The sequence below is a fragment of the Oncorhynchus masou genome, unplaced genomic scaffold, assembly GCF_036934945.1.
Source record: "Oncorhynchus masou masou isolate Uvic2021 unplaced genomic scaffold, UVic_Omas_1.1 unplaced_scaffold_1952, whole genome shotgun sequence".
NCBI classification, from domain to species: domain Eukaryota; kingdom Metazoa; phylum Chordata; class Actinopteri; order Salmoniformes; family Salmonidae; genus Oncorhynchus; species Oncorhynchus masou.
The window spans coordinates 62,501-89,087 of NW_027008446.1; the positions used below are offsets into that span (position 1 = coordinate 62,501).

General features: G+C 49.9%; 1 protein-coding gene across 1 annotated transcript in view; it reads left to right on the plus strand.

Annotated features, from left to right (window-relative positions):
• The window catches only part of LOC135532630 (voltage-dependent T-type calcium channel subunit alpha-1I-like), a gene marked incomplete at both ends in the record, with an annotated part of 82,487 nt that extends 56,274 nt beyond the window's left edge, over window positions 1–26,213 (plus strand). The window contains 8 exon segments of the mRNA XM_064960098.1: window positions 1,747–1,939; window positions 2,837–2,988; window positions 7,049–7,158; window positions 11,760–11,893; window positions 13,535–13,605; window positions 23,051–23,140; window positions 24,535–24,654; window positions 25,767–26,213. Of these exon segments, the coding sequence (XP_064816170.1) occupies window positions 1,747–1,939; window positions 2,837–2,988; window positions 7,049–7,158; window positions 11,760–11,893; window positions 13,535–13,605; window positions 23,051–23,140; window positions 24,535–24,654; window positions 25,767–26,213 (1,317 nt within the window).
• Between the last annotated feature and the right edge of the window lie 374 nt (window positions 26,214–26,587).

Below are 26,587 nucleotides of genomic sequence, written 5' to 3' on the forward strand. Positions count from 1 at the left end.
TCCCTCCCTCTCCCCCCCCTCTCCCTTCCTCCCTCTCTCTCCCCCTCTCCCCCTCCCTGCCTCCCTCCCACTCCATCCCTCCTCTCCCTTCCCTCCCGCTCTCGCTCTCCCCCTCTCCCCTCCCTGCCTCCCTCCCTCTCCATACCCCTCCCCCCCTCCCTGCCTCCCTCCCTCTCCATCCCCCCTCTCCGCTCCCTCCCTCCCCTCTCTCTCTCCTCGCCCTCTCCCCTCCCTACCTCCCTCCCTCCCTCCTCTCTCTCCCCCTTCCCCTCCCTGCCTCCCTCCCTCTCCATCCCCCTCTCCCTTCCCTCTCTCTCCCCCCCTCTCCCTCCCTGCCTCCCTCCCTCTCCATCCCCCTCTCCCTTCCCTCCCTGCTCTCTCTCCCCCTCTCCCTCCCTCCCTGCCTCCCTCCCTCTCCATCCCCCCTCTCCCTTCCCTCCCTCTCTCTCTCTCTCCCCCTCTACCCTCCCTGCCTCCCTCTCTCTCCATCCCCCCTCTCCGCTCCCTCCCTCTCTCTCTCCCCCCTCTCCCCTCCCTGCCTTCCTCCCTCTCTCTCCATCCCCCCTCTCTGCTCCCTCCCTCTCTCTCTCCCCCTCTCCCCTCCCTGACACCCTCCCTCTCCATCCCCCTCTCCCTCCCTGCCTCCCTCTTTCTCTCTCCCCCTCTCCCTCCCTGTCTCCCTCCCTCTCCATCCCCCCTCTCCCTTCCCTCCCTCTCTCTCTCTCCCCCACTCTCCCCTCCCTGCCTCCCTCCCTCTCCATTCCCCCTCTCCCTGCCTCCCTCCCTCTCCATCCCCCCTCTCCCCTCCCTGCCTCCCTCCCTCTCCATCCCCCTCTCCCCTCCCTGCCTCCCTCCCTCCATCCCCCCTCTCCCCTCCCTGCCTCCCTCCCTCTCATCCCCCTCTCCCTGCCTCCCTCCCTCTCCATCCCCCCTCCCCTCCCTGCCTCCCTGCCTCTCTCTCTCTCTCCCCCTCTCCCCTCCCTGCCTCCCTCCCTCTCCATCCCCCCCCTCTCCCTCCCTGCCTCTCTCTCTCTCCCCCCTCCCTCCCTGCCTCCCTCCCTCTCCATCCCCCTCTCCCTTCCCTCCCCTCTCTCTCTCCCCCCTCCCCTCCCTGCCTCCCTCCCTCTCCATCCCCCTCCCCTCCCTGCCTCCCTCCCTCTCCATCCCCCCTCGCCCCTCCCTGCCTCCCTCCCTCTCCATCCCCCCTCTCCCCTCCCTGCCTCCCTCTCTCTCTCTCCCACCCTCTCCCCTCCCTGCCTCCCTCCCTCTCCATCCCCCTCCCCTCCCCCCTCTCTCTCTCTCCCCCCCTCCCCTCCCTGCCTCCCTCCCTCTCCATCCCCCCTCCCCTTCCCTCCCTCTCCCTCCCCCTCTCCCCTCCCTGCCTCCCTCCCTCTCCATCCCCCTCTCCCTCCCTGCCTCCCTCCCTCTCCATCCCCCTCTCCCTCCCTCCCCCTCTCCCTCCCCCTCTCCCCTCCCTGCCTCCCTCCCTCTCCATCCCTCCTCTCCCCTCCCTGCCTCCCTCTCTCTCTCTCTCCCCTCTCCCCTCCCTGCCTCCCTCCCTCTCTCTCCATCGCCCCTCTCTGCTCTCTCTCTCTCTCTCCCCCTCTCCCATCCCTGCCTCCCTCCCTCTCCATCCCCCCTCTCTCCCTCCCTGCCTCCCTCTCTCTCTCTCCCCCCCTCTCCCCTCCCTGCCTCCCTCCTTCTCCATCCCCCCTCTCCCATCCCTCCCTCCCTCTCTCCCTTTAGCCAGTGATCAACAACAGTCCATGGATGCTCCTCTACTTCATCTCCTTCCTCCTCATCGTCAGTTTCTTCGTTCTGAACATGTTTGTGGGCGTGGTAGTGGAGAACTTCCACAAGTGCCGTCAGAACCAGGAAGTGGAAGAGGCTAAAAGGAGAGAGGATAAACGACGGAGACGCATGGAGAAGAAGAGGAGGGGTAAGGGAGAGACGGGAAGAGGAGATAGTGCAAGGTGCCTGGAGAGAGATTGGGAGGGTGAGAGGGAGAGAGGGGGAAAGGGAGGATGAGAGGGAGAGAGGGAGTGTGAGGGAGAGAGGGTGAGAGGGAAAAGGGGAGGATGAGAGGGAGAGAGGGAGTGTGAGGGAGAGAGGGTGAGAGGGAGAAAGGGAGAAAGGGAGGATGAGAGAGAGAGAGTGAGTGTGAGGGAGGGAGGGAGGGTGAGAAGGAGAAAGGGAGAAAGGGATGGAGGGAGGGTGAGAGAGGGTGAGAGGGAGAGAGGGAGTGTGAGGGAGAGAGGGTGAGAGGGTGAGAGGGTGAAAGGGAGAAAGGGATGTAGGGAGGGTGAGAGAGGGTGAGAGGGAGTGTGAGGGAGAGAGGGTGAGAGGGTGAAAGGGAGACAGGGATGGAGGGAGCGTGAGAGAGGGTGAGAGGAAGAAAGGGGTGGAGGGAGGGTGAGAGAGGGTGAAAGGGAGAAAGGGAGGGAGAAAGAGAGGGAGGGAGGATGAGAGGGAGAGAGAGAGGGAGAGAGAGGGAGAGAGAGAGGGTAAGAGGGAGAGAGAGGGAGAGAGAGGGAGAGAGGGTGAAAGGGAGAAAGGGAGGGAGGGTGGGAGAGAGAAAGGGAAAGAGGGTGAAAGGGAGAAAGGGAGGGAGAGTGAGAGAGAGAGAGAAAGGGTGGGAGAGAGAAAGGGAGGGTGAGAGGGAGAGAGAGAGAGAGGGATGGGGGGAGAAGAACAGACAGAGATAGATCATCAATGATAGTGTGAATCGTTTATGAGTATTACTCTTGACAGGAGGACATCACAGGAATGCTTTTGAATAGTGTACAGTAATGCTATGTATGAAGCACTATTACCTGTGTTTGTCTCCCCTTGCCAGACGCCCAGAAGATCCCCTACTATGCCAGCTACAGCCCCCTCCGCCTGTGGATCCACACTCTGTGTACCACCTACTACCTGGACCTATTCATCACCTTCATCATCTGTATCAACGTCATCACCATGTCACTGGAACACTACAGCCAGCCACGAGTAAGACTGGAGGGAGCGGTGTGCGTGTGTGGGTGGGGGTGGGGGGGGGGAACAGAAAGACAGAGTGTCGTGTGATTTCATGTACCATGTTCCATATGTGACTCCTCTCTCTCTCTCCCCCCTTCCCTCCCACCTCCTTCTCTCTCTCCCTCCCTCCCACCTCCTCTCTCTCCCCCTCCCCCTCCCTCTCACCTTCTCTCTCTCTCCTCCCTCCCACCATCTCCTTCTCTCTCCCCCTCCCCCCTCCCTCCCTCCCTCCCACCTCCTCTCTCGCTCCCTCTCTCTCACCTCCTTCTCTCTCTTTCTTCTCCCTCCTACCATCTCCTTCTCTCTCCCCCTTCCTCCCACCCCCTTCTTTCTCTCCCTCCCTCCCACCTCCTCTCTCTCCCCCTCCCACCTCTTTCTCTCCCCCTCCCTCCCACCTCCTCTCTCTCTCTCCCTCTCTTTCACCTCCTTCTCTCTCTTTCTTCTCCCTCCTACCATCTCCTTCTCTCTCCCCCTTCCTCCCACCTCCTTCTCTCCCCCCTTCCTCCCTCTCTCCCACCTCCTCTCTCTCCCCCTCCCTCTCACCTCCTTCTCTACCCCTCCCTCTCACATACTCTCTCTCCCCCTCCCTCTCACATTCTCTCTCTCCTCCCACCATCTCCTTCTCTCTCTCCCCCTCCCTCCTACCTCCTTCTCCCACCCACATCTTTCTATCTCTCCCCCTCCCACCTCCTCTTTCCCTCCCACCTCTTTCTATCTCCCCCTCCCTCCCATCTCCTTCCCCCTCCCCCCTCCCTCCCACCTCCCTCTCTCTCCCCTCTCCCCCTCCCACCTCCTCTCTCCCCCCACCTCCTCTCTCCCCTCCTCCCTCCCAACCTCTCTCTCTCCCCCTCCCTCTCACCTCTCTCTCTCTCCTCCCTCCCACCATCTCCTTCTCTCCCCCATCCCTCCCAGCTCCTCTCTCCCCCTCCCTCCCACCATCTCCTTCTCTCTCCCCTCCCTCCCACCTCCTCTCTCTCCCCCTCCCTCTCACCTTCTCTCTCTCTCCTCCCTCCTCCTCTCTCTCTCTCCCCTCCCACCTCCTCTCTCCCCCCACCTCCTTCTCTCTCTCCCCCCCTCCCTCCCTCCCACCTCCTCTCTCTCCCCCCCCTCCCTCCCACCTCTCTCCCCCTTCCTCTCCCTCTCTCCTCCCTTCCACCATCTCCTTCTCTCTCCCCCTCCCTCCCACCTCCGCTCTCTCTCTCCCTTCCCTCCACCTCCTTCTCTCTGTCTCTCAGTCTCTGGATCTAGTGTTGAAGTACCTAACTATTTCCTCTCCCCCCTCCCTCCCTCCCTCCCTCCCTCCCTCCCTCCTCCCTCTCTCTCTCCCCCTCCCTCCTACCTCCTTCTCTCTCTGTCTCTCAGTCTCTGGATCTAGTGTTGAAGTACTGTAACTATTTATCTCTCTCCCCCTCCCTCCCTCCTCCCCCTCTCTCTCTCCCCCACTCCCACCTCCTTCTCTCTCTGTCTCTCAGTCTCTGGATCTAGTGTTGAAGTACTGTAACTATTTCTCTCTCTCCCCCTCCCTCCCTCCTCCCCTCTCTCTCTCTCCCCCTCCCTCCCACCTCCTTCTATCTCTGTCTCTCAGTCTCTGGATCTAGTGTTGAAGTACTGTAACTATTTCTCTCTCTCCCCCTCCCTCCCTCCTCCCCTCTCTCTCTCCCCTCCCTCCCACCCCCTTCTATCTCTGTCTCTCAGTCTCTGGATCTAGTGTTGAAGTACTGTAACTATTTCTCTCTCTCCCCCTCCCTCCCTCCTCCCCCCTCTCTCTCTCCCCCTCCCTCCTACCTCCTTCTCTCTCTGTCTCTCAGTCTCTGGATATAGTGTTGAAGTACTGTAACTATTTCTCTCTCTCCCCCTCCCTCCCTCCTCCCCTCTCTCTCTCTCCCCCTCCCTCCTACCTCCTTCTCTCTCTGTCTCTCAGTCTCTGGATCTAGTGTTGAAGTACTGTAACTATTTCTCTCTCTCTCTCTCCCCTCCCTCCTCCCCTCCTCTCTCCTCCCCCTCCCTCCCTCCCTCCCTCCTCCTCTCTCTCCTCTCCCCCTCCCTCCTACCTCCTTCTCTCTCTGTCTCTCAGTCTCTGGATCAAGTGTTGAAGTACTGTAACTATTTCTCTCTCTCCCCCTCCTTCCCTCCCTCCCTGCCTCCCTCCTCCCCTCTCTCTCTCCCCCTCCCTCCCACCTCCTTCTCTCTCTGTCTCTCAGTCTCTGGATCTAGTGTTGAAGTACTGTAACTATTTTCTCTCCCCCCCTCCCTCCCTCCCCCCTCTCTCTCTGTCCCCCTCCCTCCCACCTCCTTCTCTCTCTGTCTCTCAGTCTCTGGATCTAGTGTTGAAGTACTGTAACTATTTCTCTCTCTCCCCCTCCCTCCCTCCCTCCTCCTCTCTCTCTCTCTCCCTTCCCTCCTACCTCCTTCTCTCTCTGTCTCTCAGTCTCTGGATCTAGTGTTGAAGTACTGTAACTATTTCTCTCTCTCCCCCTCCCTCCCTCCTCCCCTCTCTCTCTCTCCCCCTCCCTCCCACCTCCTTCTCTCTCTGTCTCTCAGTCTCTGGATCTAGTGTTGAAGTACTGTAACTATTTCTCTCTCTCCCCCTCCCTCCCTCCTCCTCCTCCTCTCTCTCCCTCCCACCTCCCTCTCCCCTCACCTCCTTCTGTCTCTCCCCCTCCCTCCCTCCCTCCCAACTCCTCTCTCTCCCCCTCCCTCTCACCTTCTCTCTCTCCTCCCTCCCACCATCTCCTTCTCTCCCCCCTCCCTCCCAGCTCCTCTCTCCCCTCCCTCCCACCATCTCCTTCTCTCTCCCCTCCCTCCCACCTCCTCAGTCTCCCCCTGGATCTAGTGTTGAAGTCTCCCTCCTTTCTCTCTCTCCCTCCCACCTCCCTCTCCCCCACCTCCTTCTCTCTCTCCCCCCTCCCCCCTCCCTCCCACCCCCTCTCTCTCCCCCTCCCTCCCACCTCCTTTCTCTCCCCTCCCTCTCACCTCCCTCTCTCTCTCCTCCCTTCCACCATCTCCTTCTCTCTCCCCCTCCCTCCCACCTCCGCTCTCTCTCTCCCTTCCCTCCTACCTCCTTCTCTCTGTCTCTCAGTCTCTGGATCTAGTGTTGAAGTACTGTAACTATTTCTCTCTCTCCCCCTCCCTCCCTCCCTCCCTCCCTCCCTCCCTCCCTCCTCTCTCTCTCCCCCTCCCTCCTACCTCCTTCTCTCTCTGTCTCTCAGTCTCTGGATCTAGTGTTGAAGTACTGTAACTATTTCTCTCTCTCCCCCTTCCTCCCTCCTCCCTCTCTCTCTCTCCCCCTCACTCCCACCTCCTTCTCTCTCTGTCTCTCAGTCTCTGGATCTAGTGTTGAAGTACTGTAACTATTTCTCTCTCTCCCTCCCTCCCTCCCTCCTCCCCCTCTCTCTCTCCCCCTCCCTCCCACCTCCTTCTATCTCTGTCTCTCAGTCTCTGGATCTAGTGTTGAAGTACTGTAACTATTTCTCTCTCTCCCTCCCTCCTCCCCTCTCTCTCTCTCTCCACCTCCCTCCCTCCCTCCTCCTCTCTCTCTCCTCCCCCTCCCTCCTACCTCCTCTCTCTCTGTCTCTCAGTCTCTGGATCAAGTGTTGAAGTACTGTAACTATTTCTCTCTCTCCCCCTCCCTCCTCCCTCCTCCCCCTCTCTCTCTCTCCCCTCCCTCCCACCTCCTTCTCTCTCTGTCTCTCAGTCTCTGGATCTAGTGTTGAAGTACTGTAACTATTTCTCTCTCCCCCTCCCTCCCTCCTCCCCTCTCTCTCTCTGTCCCCCTCCCTCCCACCTCCTTCTCTCTCTGTCTCTCAGTCTCTGGATCTAGTGTTGAAGTACTGTAACTATTTCTCTCTCTCCCCCTCCCTCCCTCCCTCCTCCTCTCTCTCTCTCCCTTCCCTCCTACCTCCTTCTCTCTCTGTCTCTCAGTCTCTGGATCTAGTGTTGAAGTACTGTAACTATTTCTCTCTCTCCCCTCCCTCCCTCCTCCCCTCTCTCTCTCTCCCCCTCCCTCCCACCTCCTTCTCTCTCTGTCTCTCAGTCTCTGGATCTAGTGTTGAAGTACTGTAACTATTTCTTCACATCCACCTTTGTACTGGAGACCCTCCTGAAGCTCACTGCCTTTGGCTTCCGACGCTTCTTTAAAGACAGGTAGTTACAGGGCCACACTGACTTACTGAATAAACACTGTATTCACTACTGCACTGGGGACAGTGTTGCGCATGTCAGTCATCTCAGTGTGTATGATTCATACAGAGTATATGATTCATAGCTGCCCTTCTTAACCACAGCTCCATTAGAAAATAGTTATTCTGACTTCAATGGTACTTCCTGGTAGTGTCATAGCTTTACTATAGCTGAACTATAGCTGGGATACTTCAATGGTACTTCCTGGTAGTGTCATAGCTTTACTATATCTGAACTATAGCTGGGATACTTCAAATGGTACTTCCTGGTAGTGTCATAGCTTTACTATAGCTGAACTATAGCTGGGATACTTCAAATGGTACTTCCTGGTAGTGTCATAGCTTTACTATAGCTGAACTATAGCTGTGATACTTCAATGGTACTTCCTGGTAGTGTCATAGCTTTACTATAGCTGAACTATAGCTGGGATACTTCAATGGTACTTCCTGGTAGTGTCATAGCTTTACTATAGCTGAACTATAGCTGGGATACTTCAAATGGTACTTCCTGGTAGTGTCATAGCTTTACTATAGCTGAACTATAGCTGGGATACTTCAATGGTACTTCCTGGTAGTGTCATAGCTTTACTATAGCTGAACTATAGCTGGGATACTTCAATGGTACTTCCTGGTAGTGTCATAGCTTTACTATAGCTGAACTATAGCTGGGATACTTCAATTGTACTTCCTGGTAGTGTCATAGCTGAACTATAGCTGAACTATAGCTGGGATACTGCAATTGTATTTCCTGGTATTGTCATAGCTTTACTATAGCTGAACTATAGCTGGGATACTTCAATGGTACTTCCTGGTAGTGTCATAGCTTTACTATAGCTGAACTATAGCTGGGATACTTCAATGGTACTTCCTGGTATTGTCATAGATTTACTATAGCTGAACTATAGCTGGGATACTTCAATGGTACTTCCTGGTAGTGTCATAGCTTTAATATAGCTGAACTATAGCTGGGATACTTCAATGGTACTTCCTGGTATTGTCATAGATTTACTATAGCTGAACTATAGCTGGGATACTTCAATGGTACTTCCTGGTATTGTCATAGATTTACTATAGCTGAACTATAGCTGGGATACTTCAATGGTACTTCCTGGTATTGTCATAGATTTACTATAGCTGAACTATAGCTGGGATACTCTCTGGATAGTCAAATACAGATACTACTGAGCTACTGAATAAACACCATCCACACTGCTACACTTGGGACACTGTGTGTGTTTTCTCACTCTGTGCGATTCATAGTAGTGATGCCATAGCTGTAATATAACCACAATGCTCTCTCTATACTAAATGGTACTAGTAAAGGTGACTGAATTAAATACGCTGCACTGGGGACACTGTGTGTGTCATCTCACTGTATGATTCATAGTGATTGCTGTACTGTAGGAAGTTAAAGTTAGGGTTAAAGTTAGGTTGACAGGTTAGGGTTAAAGTTAGGTTGACAGGTTAGTTAGGTTGACAGGTTAGGGTTAAGGTTAGGTTGACAGGTTAGGGTTAAGGTTAGGTTGACAGGTTAGGTTTAAGGTTAGCTTGACAGGTTAGGGTTAAGGTTAGGTTGACAGGTTAGGTTTAAGGTTAGGTTGGCAGGTTAGGGTTAAGGTTAGGTTGACAGGTTAGGGTTAAAGTTAGGTTGACAGGTTAGGGTTAAGGTTAGGTTGACAGGTTAGGGTTAAGGTTAGGTTGACAGGTTAGGGTTAAGGTTAGGTTGACCGGTTAGGGTTAAGGTTAGGTTGACAGGTTAGGGTAAGGTTAGGTTTAAAGGTTAGAGTTAAGGTTAGGTTTAAATGCTAGGTTAACGTTAGATTTAAAGGTTAGGTTTAACGGTTAGGGTTATGGTTAGATTTAAAGGTTAGGTTTAACGGTTAGGGTTATGGTTAGATTTAAAGGTTAGGGTTAAGGTTAGGTTTAAAGGTTAGGGTTAAGGTTAGGTTTTAATGTTAGGTTTAAATGTTAGGGTTAAGGTAGGGTTTAAAGGCTGTGCCAGCTAGTGACCACTCTGCAGAGCTGCCTCCAGAACAATATTCATGACGCTAATCTGCTATACTTGCATTGTGTGTAGATGTATCATTATCCATTTCATCAGATGCAGAATAACTATAGTTAGTACACTCCTCTATCCTCATCTCTGACCCATCTCTGACCCATTCCTGACCCATCTCTGAATCATCTCTGACCCATTCCTGACCCATCTCTGACCCATTCCTGACCCATTCCTGACCCATCTCTGAATCATCTCTGACCCATCTGACTCATCTCTGACCCATTCCTGACCCATCTCTGACCCATCTGACCCATTCCTGACCCATCTCTAATCATCTCTGACCCATTCTGACCCTGACCCATTCCTGACCCATTCTGACCCATTCCTGACCCATCTCTGACCCATTCCTGACCCATCTCTGACTCATCTCTGACCCCATTCCTGACCCATCTCTGACCCATTCTGACCCATCTCTCTGACCCATCTCTGACCCATTCCTGACCCATCTCTGAATCATCTCTGACCCATTCCTGACCCAGACCCATCTCTGACCCATGAATCCTGACCCATCTCTGCCATCTCTGAATCATCTCTGACCCATTGACCCAGACCCATCTCTGAATCATCTCTGACCCATTCCTGACTCATCTCTGACCCATTCCTGACCCATCTCTGACCCATTCCATTCCAGACCCATTCTCTGACCCATTCTGACCCATCTCTGACCCATTCCTGACCCATCTCTGACCCATTCCTGACCCATTCTCTGACCCATCGCTGACCCATTCCTGACCCATCTCTGACCCATCCTGACCCATTTCTGACCCATCTCTGACCCATCTCTGAATCATCTCTGACCCATTCCAGACCAATCTCTGACCCATCTTTGACCCATTCCTGACCCATCTCTGACCCATTCCTGACCCATTTCTGAATCATCTCTGACCCATTCCAGACCCATTCCTGACCCATCTCTGAATCATCTCTGACCCATTCCAGACCAATCTCTGACCCATCTTTGACCCATTCCTGACCCATCTCTGACCCATTCCTGACCCATCTCCGAATCGTCTCTGACCCATTCCAGACCCATTCTGACCCATTCTCAGACCCATCTCTGACCCATCTCTGACCCATTCCTGACCCATTCCTGACCCATCTCTGACCCATCTCTGACCCATTCCTGACCCATTCCTGACTCATCTCTGACCCATTCCTGACCCATCTCTGACCCATCTCTGACCCATTCCTGACCCATTCCAGACCAATCTCTGACCCATCTCTGACCCGTCTCTGACCCATTCCAGACCCATTCATGACCATCTCTGACCCATTCCAGACCCATTCATGACCATCTCTGACCCATTCCAGACCCATCTCTGACCCGTCTCTGACCCATTCCAGACCCATTCATGACCATCTCTGACCCATTCCTGACCCATTCCTGACCCATTCCTGACCCATGGACTCAATCAGGAAACAGAATTCACAGAAGAATCTCTCTGCCTCCATACAGTCCAATATCTCACCCTCACTGTGAGCAATATGGTGGAGCAGTGATTTCTCCCATTCTATTATTACTGTTATTAATTCAATTACACCCACATTACTGTTAACAGGACCCAGATCAACCCACTCACAGATACATGGAGCATCACTAGAGCCATTCCTACTCATTCTCTTTCTCTAATTGTTTTCCCATTCAACATAATGGGTTACTGATGAAGCAGATAGATTGTGGCTGATGTTGGATATCAATTCATTTCATTGACTCAGTACTGAATGGTTTGTGCTGAACTGCTGCTACTGTTGACAACACATACATGTTGAAGATGTTGATGCGAACAAAACACAAACCTGGTTCTTTAATGGTACTGACCCATTTTCTATGATGGAAGCAGAGAAAGAGGGAGAGGGGTGGGAGGGGGTAGAAGAGAAAAGAGGTGGAGGAGAGGTTGTAAGAGAGAGAGGAGATAAAATAAATGAGAAAGAAGAGAAAGAGGTAAAGGATAGAAGAAGATGGACGGGGGTAGAGAGAGAGAGAGAGAGAGAGAGGGGGAGAGAAGAGAAAGGAAGAGAAAGATAAAATACATGAGAAAGAAGAGAAAGAGGGGTAGAGAGGAGAGAGAAAAGAGAGTACCGGGGTAGAGAGAGGAAAGCAAGGGAGATCAGCGAAAGAGAGGGAGTAGAAGAGAAAAGGGGGGTTGGAAGAGAGAGAGGAGATAAAATACATGAGAAAGAAGAGAAAGAGGTAAAGGATGGAGAGAGAGAGAGAAAAAGGAAGAGAGAGTACAGGGGGTAGAGAGAGAGAGATGTATGTTAGTGTGATTGAGCAGCACCTCATATCTTTTCTATGACATCATTGGCATCTGGCAGGACAGTCTCTCTGCGTACTCAGTGTGTCTTAAACTGTGACATAGTGGAGATGCAGGCAGGTGGAAACAGTCTGGGTTACTGGGCACACACACACACACACACACATGTCTGTACCTGTACAATACATGAATGACCCTGATGGAACATGGCCTCCAGTGTGACGACCCTTTGCTCTCTGACTCTGTGTGTAGGTGGAATCAGTTGGATCTGGCCATCGTGTTGCTGTCAGTGATGGGCATCACTCTGGAGGAGATCGACTACAGCGCTTCTCTCCCCATCAACCCTACCATCATACGCATCATGAGGGTGTTGAGGATCGCACGAGGTAACGAGGGAGGGAGGGAGGGAGGAGGGAGGGAGGGAGGGAGGGAGGAAGGGAGGGAGGGAGGGAGGGAGGGAGGGAGAAGAAGAAGTGCATTTGAGTGTTTAGTCGCACCCTGGCACACACACACACAGACACAAACACACACAGTTCAACACCTTTCCTACTCATGCCCCTGTGGAATCTGGACACACACAGACCCAAACAGACCCAGTGTTCAGACCCAGTGTTCAGACCCAGTGTTCAGACCCAGTGGAATCTACAGACCCAGTGTACAGACCCAGTGTTCAGACCCAGTGTACAGACCCAGTGTACAGACCCAGTGTTCAGACCCAGTGTACAGACCCAGTGTACAGACCCAGTGTACAGACCCAGTGTTCAGACCCAGTGTATAGACCCAGTGTACAGACCCAGTGTTCAGACCCAGTGTTCAGACCCAGTGTATAGACCCAGTGTACAGACCCAGTGTACAGACCCAGTGTTCAGACCCAGTGTATAGACCCAGTGTACAGACCCAGTGTACAGACCCAGTGTATAGACCCAGTGTACAGACCCAGTGTACAGACCCAGTGTACAGACCCAGTGTATAGACCCAGTGTTCAGACCCAGTGTATAGACCCAGTGTACAGACCCAGTGTATAGACCCAGTGTTCAGACCCAGTGTTCAGACCCAGTGTACAGACCCAGTGTATAGACCCAGTGTTCAGACCCAGTGTATCAGACCCAGTGTACAGACCCAGTGTTCAGACCCAGTGTTCAGACCCAGTGTACAGACCCAGTGTACAGACACAGTGTGTAGAGCCAGTGTATAGAGCCAGTGTACAGACCCAGTGTACAGACCCAGTATACAGCAGATCACTGCTTCATCATTAATCCTACCAAAGCTACAGCTCATGACTAATGGTTGACCAGTGGGAGGGCCATGAGCGAGTGTATGTGTGTATGAGTGTCTGTATGTGTGTATGACAGTGTCTGTGACAGTGTGTGTGTGTTTGACAGTGTCTGTGAGTATGTGTGTGTGTTTGACAGTGTCTGTGAGTAGTGTGTGTGTGTGTGTGTGTGTGTGTGTGTGTGTGTGTGTGTGTGTGTGTGTGTGTGTGTGTGTGTGTGTGTGTGTGTGTGTGTGTGTGTGTGTGTGTGTGTGTGTGTGTGTGTGTGTGTGTGTGTGTGTGTGTGTGTGTGTGTGTGACAGTGTCTGTGAGAGTGTGTGTGTGTGCATGACAGTGTCTGTGAGAGTGATGAGTGTATGTATGTGTGTGTATGACAGTGTCTGTGAGAGTGTGTGTGTGTATGACAGTGTCTGTGAGTGCGTGTGTGTGTATGACAGTGTCTGTGAGAGCGTGTGTGTGTATGACAGTGTCTGTGAGAGCGTGTGTGTGTATGACAGTGTCTGTGAGAGCGTGTGTGTGTATGACAGTGTCTGTGAGAGCGTGTGTGCTGGGTATAAATTTAGCTGTGACCTTTCGGAGGCTGGATGTTTCCTGTTTAGTCCAGAATTGAACCGGAGGGAATTCCCTAAATGCCCAGCATTTATAATCTCCCCCCCCCCCACTTCTCCTCTCCCCAGCCCTCATCATAACCTTTTTCTCTGTTTCTGTCTTTCTGCCTCTCTCTCTCTCTCTCCATCTATTCTCTCCATCCCAGTTCTGAAGCTGCTGAAGATGGCTAAAGGAATGAGAGCTCTGCTGGATACGGTGGTCCAAGCCCTACCACAGGTACAAATGCACACACACACACCCAGATAAACAAACATTGGGTGAGCCAATACTATGACAATGCTCAACACGGGCCAAAACAGCCCCCCTTCCCCCTCACACTTCCCTGGGAATCCATCCTAAGTTTGTGGCCTGGGGGAGAGAGGTGCGGTAGAAAAGGGAGACCCAAACTGCAACTAGGACAGGCTGATCAATGACCAGGAATGCATAGTCTCTCTCTAGCTTTCTGGGCAGTGCTAATTGGTGACTCAGACTGGCCTCCCTGCCACACACACACACACACACACACATAGCTCCTATGTATGATGAGTGCAGACAAACAGAGGGGCTGATTGAATTATTATGGCTAGGATTAGAGGCACTGTTTACATGTTTAGTGGGAGAAACTGAACAGAAAATTAACAAGCATTTTTATCTGTTTTTCAACAAGCTGTTCTACCAAGGGTTATTATGTAGATGATGGCAGCTGCAAACAATCAAATGAGATGATGATCTTCAAACAGTAGCTTTATCTCTGTACATAATGTGGACAGTGTGTGCTTTCAGGACCATGGAGAGTGCTTTGGGAAAAGACTATTCATAAAGAGTGCTGATCTAGGATCATGTCCCCCTGTTTTATTCATTAGGATCAAAAAGAATAAACTGATCCTAGATCAGTACTACTATTCTGAGACATTATGACTACCGCCCTGGTCTAGATACAGCCCCTAGGCCCATAACCACTACTGCCTAGGCACCTCATGTAGATGTGAAAGGATTTGACATCATGCAATATGGAAGTAGCTCAACCTTTCACTCTAATATGCTTGGACGGAGTTTGACCATATTGCATACACCTCCCATATTCTTTCTGATCTCTACAAGTGGCTAGGGGTTGTTTCTGGCTGGGGTACACTGATATTAATACCTCTACTACATTAAGAAATGAGGTGTGGGTTATTAGATCTGGTTGGGCTGGAAAGACATGACTCCTTTTCCTAATAAGGTTTGGTCCCGACCACATCATTCCCACAGAGAAAGAGAGAGAAAGAGAGAGAGAGAGGTAGAGAGTGAGTGAAAGAGAGTAGGCAGGGAGAACAGGCAATGAGAAGGAAGGAGTGTAGGGAAGACGGAGGTAAGGCAGAACGGATCTCCTCTCCTCCGCTGCTATCGATCCCTGTCTCATTAACACAGGACCCTGGGTCGTCTCCCCAAGGGCATCAGGCAGGTAATTAACACCAAGGTGATTAAAGAGGTGTGTGTGTGTGCTTGTATCCCTAAGTGTGTGTGTGTGTGTGTGTGTGTGTGTGTGTGTGTGTGTGTGTGTGTGTGTGTGTGTGTGTGTGTGTGTGTGTGTGTGTGTGTGTGTGCGTGCATGTGCGTGCGTGCGTGCATGTGTGTGCGTGCGTGTGTGATGAGAGGAGACAATCAGTCTGCTATAGTTACATCTTGAGAAGGAGGTGAAAAATCACCTGCCAGGGTAGTGTTACACACTGTCAAGACTGAGAGTAATGGTGTTACATGGAGAAGCCCCTGACAGATGTTAGCTAGCTAGCTGAAAGTAACACTCAAACACATTACGACCGACGCCATCTCTTATCTCAGAATCTGCCTAAAATAATGTGTCACATTACCCTAGAATCAGCCATTATCTAACATTATCTCCCATTTCTCCCCAACTGAGCTAAAATGGCTACCATCTGCTGTTCACTAGATGGTAGTGGTGTCGTTCAGTCACATCACATCACCACTAAAGCCAGTTGTTTTCTCTCCTCCAGGGGCTGGGTGATAAACTTCGGTTATAGCCTATGTTAGTAGGCAACGCTGCGTGAATATCACAATTTCTGCTTTCTAAAAGTTAATGAGTGCTCACAGCGACATCTTGTCTCTTAGCTACTCATTTTTTTATCCCTGTGATGTTTTTTCTCTCCAGAAAATACAGACTTCCTTAAAACTAGTCCCTTGGCCGGGAGAGATTAGCTATCCCTCTCTGTAACGGCTTTCGTCTGGTGGAAGAGAAGCGGACCAAAATGCAGCGTGGTATTCTTGAGACATGTTTAATGAAGATGAAAACGAACAATACAAAAACAACAAACGGAACGTGAAAACCTGGTCTGGTGACAACAAACACAGAGACAGGAACAATCACCCACGAAATACTCAAAGAATATGGCTGCCTAAATATGGTTCCCAATCAGAGACAACGATAATCACCTGACTCTGATTGAGAACCGCCTCAGGCAGCCATAGACTAATGCTAGACACCCCCAAGACAAGACACACCACAATAAACTCATGTCACACCCTGGCCTGACCAAATAAATGAAGACAAACACAATATAATACGACCAGGGCGTGACACTCTCTGGATTTGCATCTATGGCCACAGCCACTATTCACTAGCTAACATTAGCATTGGGGACCAACACACAGTAAAAGTGAATGGATCCTGGATAGCATAGCATGCTCTTAGCTACGTGCACAGATCAAAGTAAATTCAAGATTCACTTATCACTGACCCAGTTTTCACCCGACATAAATTCACCCTTTGTTTGTCTCTTGCTTGCTTGGATCACCCCTCATAGAAACATGTCATTAAGAATCACAGATCATTAAACTGATCTCAATGGAATAGTGCTATTTTCAGAGGTGCTTAAATCATCCCCAGTAGTGTAAGATCTACAGTCTCCCTGGTAGATACATCACTAATCAACTGTGACACAGGTAGCTGGGGAGAACTTGCATTAGTTCTGGCCCAAAGGGAACTCGGTATCATACTGAGACAGTCTGACGAGAGACTGAGACTGACAGTATGACAAACAAAGTCTGGATCTAAAGTGCTTTAGAGATTTTTATAGAACTGTTACGTCACTACATCATTTCTACTTAACGTAGACATTGCTGACCTGGGGCATGTTCAGTAGACCCAAACGGAGAAAACCTTTTCAAATGGAGGTATTACCACCTGAGCTTGTCCACTAAGAACACACACTTTCCTTTGTTGGTTTCAAAACCTTCCCGGATGTTCAGTACCTGCTGAACACGACCTTGGTCTCTAACCCTCACTAAACACTCCTATCTTAATAAACCTGGGTTGTGTTCTTCTATGAAAAACAGCTTCACAGTCTATGACTGTTTGTCTTGCGATTTGTTAGCCTGGTAGAAGCTAGATCAGGCTAGATCTGGATAGAGCAGGCTAGATCTGGATAGAGCAGGCTAGATCAGGCTAGATCAGGCTAGATCTGGATAGAGCAGGCTAGATCTGGATAGAGCAGGCTAGATCAGGCTAGATCTGGATAGAGCAGGCTTTTTGGTATTTTGGGTATTTCACTAGGATCCCCATTAGCTGTTGCAAAAGCAGCAGCTACTCTTCCTGGGGTCCTCACAAAACATGGAACATAACATAGTACCGAACATTAATGGACTAAAACAACTGAAGGACAGAACTACATTTAAAAAATGTAAAGGCACACATAGCCTAGATATCAATACAGACACACAAACTATCTAGGTCAAATAGGGGAGAGGCGTTGTGCCGTGAGGTGTTGCTTTATCTGTTTTTTAAACCAGGTTTGCTTTTGATTTGAGCTATATGTGATGGAACAGAGTTCCATGCAATAATGGCTCTATATAATACTGTACACTTTCTTGAATTTGTTCTGAGTTTGGGGAGTGTGAAAAGACCCCAGGGGCATGTCTGGTGGGGTACATGTGTGTGTCAGAGCTTTGTGAAATTGACTATGCAAACAATTTGGGATTTTCAACACGTTAATGTTTCTTATAAAAAGAAAAAGTTATGCAATCAGGCTCTCAGCTCTTAGGCTGAGATACTGGCATATATGTAGTATTTAACAATGAAGAGCAAGACATGCTGCTCTGTTCTGGGCCAGCTGCAGCTTAACTAGGTCTTTCCTTGCAGCACTCGACCACATGACTGGACAATCAAGATGAGACAAAACTAGAGCCTACAGAGCTTGCTTTTTGGAGTGTGGTGTCAAAAAATCAGAGCATCTCATTATTACGGACAGACCTCTCTCCATTGTTACAAGCATTCAATCTATAGGTTTTGACCATGACAGTTTACAATTTAAGGTATTGCCAAGTAATTTAGTCTCCTCAACTTGTTCAACAGCCACACCATTAGTTTCCAGGTTCAGCTGAGGTCTAGAACTTAAGGAATGATTTGTACCAAATACAATGCTCTTAGTTTTAGAGATGTTCAGGACCAGTTTATTACTGGTCACCCATTCCAAAACAGACAGTAACTCTTTGTTAAGGGTTTCGGTGACTTCATTAGCTGTGGTTGCTGATGCGTATATGGTTGAATCATCAGCATACATGGACACACATGCTTTGTTTAATGCCAGTGGCAGGTCATTGGTAAAAATAGAAAAGAGTAGAGGGCCTAGAGAGCTGCCCTGCAGTACACCACACTTTATATGTTTGACATTAGAGAAGCTTCCATTAAAGAAAACCTTTTGAGTTCTATTAGATAGATAGCTCTGAATCCACGAGGTTGAAAAGCCAAAACACATGTTTTTTCAACAAAAGGATATGGTCAATAATATCAAAGGCTGCACTGAAATCTAACAGTGCAGCTCCCACAATCTTCTTATTATCAATTTCTTTCAACCAATCATCAGTCATTTGTGTCAGTGCGGTACATGTTGAGTGCCCTTCTCTAAAAGCATGCTGAAAGTCTGTTGATCATTTGTTTACAGACAAATAGTATTGTATTTGGTCAAACACCATTTTTCCAACAGTTTGCTCTGGTCTACTGTTAGAACCAGTAAAGGCTGCTTTACCGCTCTTGGGTAGCGGAATTACTTTGGCTTCCCTCCAGGCCTGAGGACTAAGAATTTCCTCTGTGGCTCAGATTAAAGATATGACAGATAGGAGTGGTTATACAGTCAACTACCATCCTCGGTAGCTTTCTATCTAAGTTGTCAATGCCAGGAGGTTTGCCATTATTGATCGATAACAATCATTTCCCAACTCTCCCAAACTAACTTTACAAAATTCAAACTTGAAACGCTCTTCTTTCATTATTTGTTTTTTTAATGCATGAATACATTGGCTCACTGTTTGTTGTTGGCATTTCCTTACTAAGTTTGCCACTTTGCCAATGACGTAATCATTAAAATAATTGGCAACATCAAATGGTTTTGTGATGAATAAGCCATCTGATTCGAATTGCTCTTTCTGCCCATAATTCCATTTAAAGTATATTTGCAGTAAATCAGCCAGTCAGATGTGCAGCCAGACTTATTAGCCACTCTTTTTGCCCCATCTCTTTCAACCATACAGTTTCATCATCAATCCATCGAGCCTTAACAGTTCTAACAGTCAGTTTCTTAATAGGTGGATGTTTATCAATAATTGGAAGAAGCAATTTCATAAATCCATCAAGTGCAGCATCTGGATGCTCCTTATTAATTGCATCAGACCAACAAATATTTTTTAACATCATCCACATAAGAGTCACAGCAAAAATATTTTGTATGATCTCTTATACACTATTTTAGGCCCAGTTTTTGGAATGTTGGCTTTCCTGCATATAGCCACTATATTGTGATCACTGCATCCAATGGGTATGGATACAACTTTAGTACAAAGTTCTACAGTGTTAGTAAAAATGTGATTGATATGATCCTGGATGATCCTGTTCCTGTAGTGTTTGTAAACATCCTGGTAGGTTGATTAAAAACCAGAACCAGATTACTGGCACTGGTTACAGTAATAAGCTTCCTCTTGAATGGACAGCTTGATGAAAACCAGTCAATATTCAGGTCTCCAAGAAAGCAGACCTCTCTGTTTACATCACATACACTATCAAGGTTTTCACACATATTATTTAGATACTGACTGTTAGCACTTGGTGGCCTATAACAACACCCCAAAAGAAAAGGCTTTAGATGTGCCAAGTGAACCTGCAACCACAACACTTCAATAACAATTGGCATAAGGTTTTCTCTAAGCAATACAGAGATATGGCTCTGAATATATACAGCAACACCTCCCCCATTAGCATTTATGTCTCTTCTATAGATGTTATATCCATGTATTGCTACTGCTGTATCATCAAATGAGTTATCTAAGTGAGTCTCAGAAATGGCTAATATATTAATGTTATCTGATGTTAGCAAGTTATTGATTTCATGAACCTTCAGGCTACATATATTAATATGGGCTATTTTCAGCCCCTCCTGGGGAGCTTATCAGAGACAGACATAATACTGAAAAGAGCAAACAAAGCTAGAGAAAAATATATACATTCAGCAGTCAATAATCAATTGGTGTGTGTGTGTGTGTGTGTGTGTGTGTGTGTGTGTGTGTGTGTGTGTGTGTGTGTGTGTGTGTGTGTGTGTGTGTGTGTGCGTGTGCGTGTGTGTGTGTGTGTGTGCGTGCGTGTGTGCGTGCATGTGTGTGTGCGTGTGTGTGCGTGCTGCGGGGTTGAAGCTACGAACCCATAGGCTTGGCTCTCTCATCCCTTCCAGGCTTCTGGGAAGGTGAACAATGAGCCTGTCATAGCAGATGCCAGCGATGTCCCCACGCGCTCTGACAGCTTTCATGGCTGGGATAAGTTCTGTCCTCTTCTGGCGCACAGCTTCAAGATAGACCTCGTTGAGGAAGATATATGATCCTCTCAAGTTCTTGGCTCTTTCCAGAACAGCTACCTTGTCCTTGAACTTCAGGAACTTGACCACTATCTGGCCTGTCACCTGGGACGGTGGTGGGTTTTCCAGTCCTGTGGGCATGCTCCACCTCAATCTTCCTGTGGTCCGTCTCCAATTTCTCAGAGATCACTTCCCTCACTTTGTCCTCAGACTCCATCCAGGTCTCATGTGGAGATTCTGCAATTCCATCCGCAACTATGTTGTTCTGCCTTGATCGTCCTCGAGTCTGCGTCATGGATTCACACACATAACTGATGTCTTCCCTCAATGACTTACAGATTGCTGTCATCTTGCTGTTTTCCTGTTTCAACTCATCGAGCTGACCCTGGTAAAACTGCAAATTGTTATTCAGGTCCTGGACCTCTCTGGTCAGGTCGTTCATTATTTTACTTGTTGAATCCAACAGTATTTGGACAAAACACTTGAAGCTATTTTTGTTAGTTTAAAAGATCCTTCACATGTGATAGAAAGACACTGTCCTCAATGGTACTCCCCGCCTTTGGTCTTTGTCACGGTAGCTAGCAACGTAGGTCCAGACAGGGCAGGTCACAGGGAGGTGACAACAACAAACAGCAGGGATCTAGACAGCCATGAACCCGTAACCATCTGCAGTCCCAGCCACAATGGCTAACCACATCGCGGGCTGCTTTCAAGCCCTCAAGAAAAGCCAGCTAAGCCAGCAGCAAATTGCTACTCATACCCATCCTTGGTCGGCAGGACCACTGGACAGAGACTAGCAGTCCCAGCAACTGATGCCAACTGTGTTGCGGGTTCTGAAAGTTAGAGTTCTACTAAGAACTTTACAATACACTTTCAAAACAACAAACTTTTCAAAGCAACAAAACTGAACTCTCCCTCTTTCCGCGTTCAACCAGAAGTGATGTGTAGTGTGTCTCTTATTGCTAGATCAGGCCAGAGCAGACTAGGGCAGGCCAGAACAGGCTAAATCAGGACAGAACAGACTAGAGCAGGCCAGAACAGGCTAGATCAGGCCAGAACAGGCTAGATCAGGCCAGAACAGGCTAGATCAGGCCAGAACAGACCAGAGCAAGTCAGAACAGACTAGAGCAGGCCAGAACAGGCTAGAGCAGGCCAGAACAGGCTAGATCAGGCCAGAACAGGCTAGAGCAGGCCAGAACAGGCTAGATCAGGCCAGAACAGACCAGAGCAAGTCAGAACAGACCAGAGCAAGTCAGAACAGACTAGATCAGGCCAGAACATGCTAGATCAGGCCAGAACAGACTAGATCAGGCCAGAACAGGCTCGATCAGGCAGAGCAGACAGAGCACAGAGCAGACTAGATCAGAACAGCAAGTCAGAGCAGGCCAGAACAGACTGGAGCAGGCCAAACAGGCTAGATCAGGCCAGAACAGACTAGAGCAGGCCAGAACAGACTATAGCAGGCCAGAACAGGCCAGAGCACAGCAGACTAGATCAGGACAGAACAGACTAGATCAGGACAGAACAGACTAGAGCAGGCAAGGACAGACTAGAACAGGCTAGATCAGGCCAGAACAGACTAGATCAGGCCAGAACAGGCTAGATCAGGACAGAACAGACTAGAGCAGGCCAGAACAGGCTAGATCAGGCCAGAACAGGCTAGATCAGGCCAGAACAGACTAGAGCAGGCCAGAACAGGCTAGATCAGGCCAGAACAGACTAGATCAGGCCAGAACAGACTAGAGCAGGCCAGAACAGACTAGAGCAGGCCAGAACAGACTAGAGCAGGCCAGAACAGACTAGATCAGGCCAGAACAGACTAGATCAGGCCAGTAGAGCCTCCTCCCCCAGGGTACCAGACCAGACAGAGCTGTGTGCTGGCTGCTGTGACATTCTCTGTAAGGTTACATCTCACTAATGGGATTGTGTTTTCTGAGCATATTTACTACATAACCTCTTTATGCAGTACCATTCAGCAGACAGAGAGGGATCTACTGCTGTTTGTCCTGAGTGGCTTCCAACTACACCGTCACAATAACAGAGTAAGGTTATGCAAACTGACAACTTTTCCAATTCTCTCCTCAGGCTCTTCTTGAGGATTCTGATACGATGTAGGACTTGGGCTTTGGTCGTGCACCATGTCTAGCTTTCACTTCTCTTTTTTGGTAGCAGGCCTGGCCAAGCGAAAGGCAGAACAACTAGCAAATTATGCCTCTACTGAGGATTCTGATAAGGTAGAGGCTGTGCCACAACATGGATGCTGGGACCAATAGGTTTTGTTGCTTGGTAAAAGGCAAGGCCAAAACACCAGCTGTTATTTCAGTGGGATGCGATGTTCAGAATGTTTGCCTTAAAAAATGTGATTTGGTGCCTGCAGGCATTTCAGACGGCTGATTGAGGATCTTTATACAGAAAAATGTGTTTGTTTTCTATGATTGTGTTTTTATCTTGGTTTTGCTTTTCGTACTGTATTTGATGTATATTTTTGTCACTACTACGGGTGTTCATCCGTATTTAAAAAACAAAAACATTTTTACCTTTATTTAACTAGGCAAGTCAGTGACAGCCTACACCAGCCACACCCGGATGACTGGGCCAATTGTGCACCTCCCTATGAGACTCCCAATCACGGCCGATTGTGATACAGCCTGGATCTGAACCAGAATGTCTGTAGTGACGCCTCTTGCACTGAGATGTAGTGCCTTAGACCACTGTGCCACTTGGGAACCTAAAATCACTCTGTAAAAGAGACCTTGGACTCAGCATGTCTCCCTGTCAAAATAACGGTTCAATACAAAAGAGAATGGGAGCAGAAACAGTTCCTACTACTGTTCCTATGTGTGTTTCAGGTGGGGAACCTGGGCCTGCTCTTCATGCTCCTGTTCTTCATCTATGCAGCACTGGGGGTTGAGCTGTTTGGAGAACTGGGTGAGTTGGTAGTGATGGGCTGGAACAAAACCTGCATTCCCAATGGCGCGCCACATTCAGAGTTGTACATATCCAATCCTGTTAGATTACAGAGCCAAGACAGAATTAAAAAGGGACTTGTAGTTAAGTATCTGGACGCAGCCAGAACCAAGAAGTATCAAGGAGACTAGTCAGGAGAACAATAACACATCAGCTAGTCTTCAAACTGTCACACTCTCTATGGACTCTAGTCAGGTCTGCTGGAGGTCATCTCTCATCCCATCAGTTTTGAGCAAAGGATTAGAGCCAAATGCAACTGCAGTAAGAGAGAGATGTGTAAACAATCAGCCAAGACAGCTTTAAGACCGGAGCAAACAACCACGTCTGCTGTTGTTGGTTGTTGGTTTCTAAGAGGACTGAACAGATAAATGTTCTCTATATAAACTGTTATTTTCTCTTCATGCATCTTTATCTCTCCCTCTGTCCCTTCGTCTATCCCCCTGTTCCCCCCCCTCTCTGTATCTATCTTTCTCTATTTGTTTCTCTCTCCCCTTATCTCTCTGTTACCTCCCCATCCCTCCCTCCCCCATTCCTCCTCTCCCCCATTCCTCCCTCCCCCATGTCTCCTCCCCCATCCCTCCCTCCCTCCCTACTCTCCCCATCCCTCCCTCCCCCATGTCTCCCTCCCCCATCCCTCCTCCCTCCCTACTCCTCCTCTCCCATCCCTCCCTCCCCCATCCCTCCCTCCCCCATGTCTCCCTCCCCATTCCTCCCTCCCTACTCTCCTCTCCCATCCCTCCCACCCCATCCCTCCCTCCCCATCCCTCCCTCCCCCCATCCCTCCCCCCCATCCCTCCCTCCCCCCATGTCTCCCCTCCCCCATCCCTCCCTCCCTCCCTACTCTCCTCTCCCATCCCTCCCTCCCCATCCTCCCTCCCCATCCCTCCCTCCCTCCCCCTCTCCTCTCCCATCCCTCCCCTCCCCCATCCCCTCCCTCCCCATCCCTCCCTCCCCCATCCCTCCCTCCCCCCATCCATCCCTCCCCCATGTCTCCCTCCCCATCCCCCTCCCTCCCTACTCTCCTCTCCCATCCCTCCCTCCCCATCCCTCCTCTCTCCCATCCCTCCCTCCCCATCCCCTCCCTCCCTCCCCATCCCTCCCTCTCCCATCCCTCCCTCCCTCCCCCCATCCCTCCCTCCCCCCTCCCTCCCCATCCCTCCCTCTCCCCTCCCTCCCTCCCCATCCCTCCCTCCCCCATGTCTCCTCCCCCCATCCCTCCCTCCCTCCCTACTCTCCTCTCCCATCCCTCCCTCCCCATCCCTCCCTCCCCCATCCCTCCCTCCCTCCCTACTCTCCTCCTCTCCCATCCCTCCTCCCCATCCCTCCCCTCCCCATCCCTCCCTCCCTCCCCACTCTCCTCTCCCAGTGTAACGAGGACTACCCATGTGAGGGGATGAGCCGCCATGCTACCTTTGAGAACTTTGGCATGGCCTTCCTCACTCTGTTCCAGGTCTCCACTGGGGACAACTGGAATGGGATCATGAAGGTATGGATGGACTCCTACATGGTGTTCTATGGAGTGTTTATTACAATAAATGAGAGAGTTGATCATCTGATACTTTAACCCAAAATGACTTGGATTACCATGTTTAAATGTGTTGCTATTTGGGTTGTATTATTCAGTTCTCATTTTGATGTCTGTGGTTGGTATTTGGTGCCTGGCTTCTTAGCTGCAGAGAAGTTTCAGAGTATTACAAGCCCTCTGGCCCTAAGGGCAGACCCCAAGCCTATGTCCTGCTGCTTAAGAAGACCATTCCAATCCTCCTCTCCTGAGCGCTACCATAACCAGACCTGTCACAGCTCTGTATATCCTCTGTAAAGATGGCCTTTTTAAATAGGGGAATGTGTCCCACTCCCATTTCACAGTCGTTTCGCCCCCCCACGCTCAACGCATTATGGAGTGTGACAGGGGCGCACCATAAAAACACCTCAGCGGTTTGTAGAGGTGCGGGTGAGGATCACAGCCGCTACCTCTCAGCTGAAGTGGTGAACTGTAATCACCTCTGCTAGATTACTACTGATGAGACCTTGTGAGCTTTCACTGCCTTTTACCTGGAGATGTGTTGGATGCAAACTGTCTGGAACGAGGGAGGGGGAAGAGAGAACGAGAGTGAATCACCACTGTGCTGACTAGAGAGTGGGGAGGGAGGGATAGAGGGAGGAAAAGAGGGGAGAGGGGAAGAAGGAAACACTTGAGACTACACAGTGAAAAGGTCAAAACAAATGAGAGAGGAGACTAGAATCAGCTCATGTCTGGATGTCTTACAGTTAATATATGACAGGTCAATTTGCTCACAAAAGTCTTACATTGATATCTTTGTTTCAAGTTGGAAAGCTTAGCTCTTGTTCATGAAGTTGTTCATTAGAACGTGTTGTTTCTGTATAGTCCTGTGTAGCTCAAATGGTTGTGGGTTCGATTCCACGGACAATCAGTACGAAAAAAGTATTAAAATCTATACACTCACTAATGTAAGTCGCTCTGGATAAGAGCTTCTGCTAAATTGTGTAAATGTTATAATGTCTTAGCAGGACTTCATGGCTGGACCTAACAGACTGCTCCTATTTCTCCTCTCTCCCACCTTCCCTCCCCCTCCCTAGGACACGTTGAGGGAGTGCCCTCCGGACTACGGGCCTGACTACTCCTGCAACCCCAGCCTGCAGTTCATCTCTCCCATGTACTTTGTGTCCTTTGTGTTGACGGCCCAGTTCGTCCTGATTAACGTGGTGGTGGCGGTGTTGATGAAGCACCTGGACGACTCCAACAAGGAGGCCAAGGAGGAGGCGGAGATGGACGCTGAGATTGAGCTGGAGCTGGCCACGGGGGCCCTATGCTGCATGGGGCCGGAGGGAGTCTGTGCAGGAGGGAAAAAAGGTGGAGGAGCAGGAGGAGGTGGAGGGGGAGGTGGGGGAGTTGGAGGAGGAGTGGATAGAGGGATGGGAGTCCCAGGCAGTTCCTCCGGGGGGAATATGCATCATCACGTGGCAACGACGCATCCAGGAACACTGCAAGATCCGAACAATCGTGATCCCTACTCTCCTGCACAGGTGAGATGGATGGATGAATACATTTCTGTCCGTATGGGTCTGTCTGTTTCTGTCTATTTGTCTTTCTATTTCATATTACAGGAATTACACATATAAACAGTCTGACACACCCGTGTGTAGTACATAGACGTAAGGTTGAGGTCATTATGACAGGGAGAGAGAGGACAAGAACAAGAAAAGACAGAGGAGACAGAAAGATAATCAGAGACATTTAGTCTCCTTCCCGTTCTGACATCCTCAGTGTTTTAGACTGACAGCCCATCAGTCCTGTTTAACTCAGTTTGTCTGCTGGTTCACTCAACCTTTCATAATGTAATACAAAGGAGCCAGGGACGATACGAAGAGACAGCGAGAGAGAGAGATGAGAGAGACAG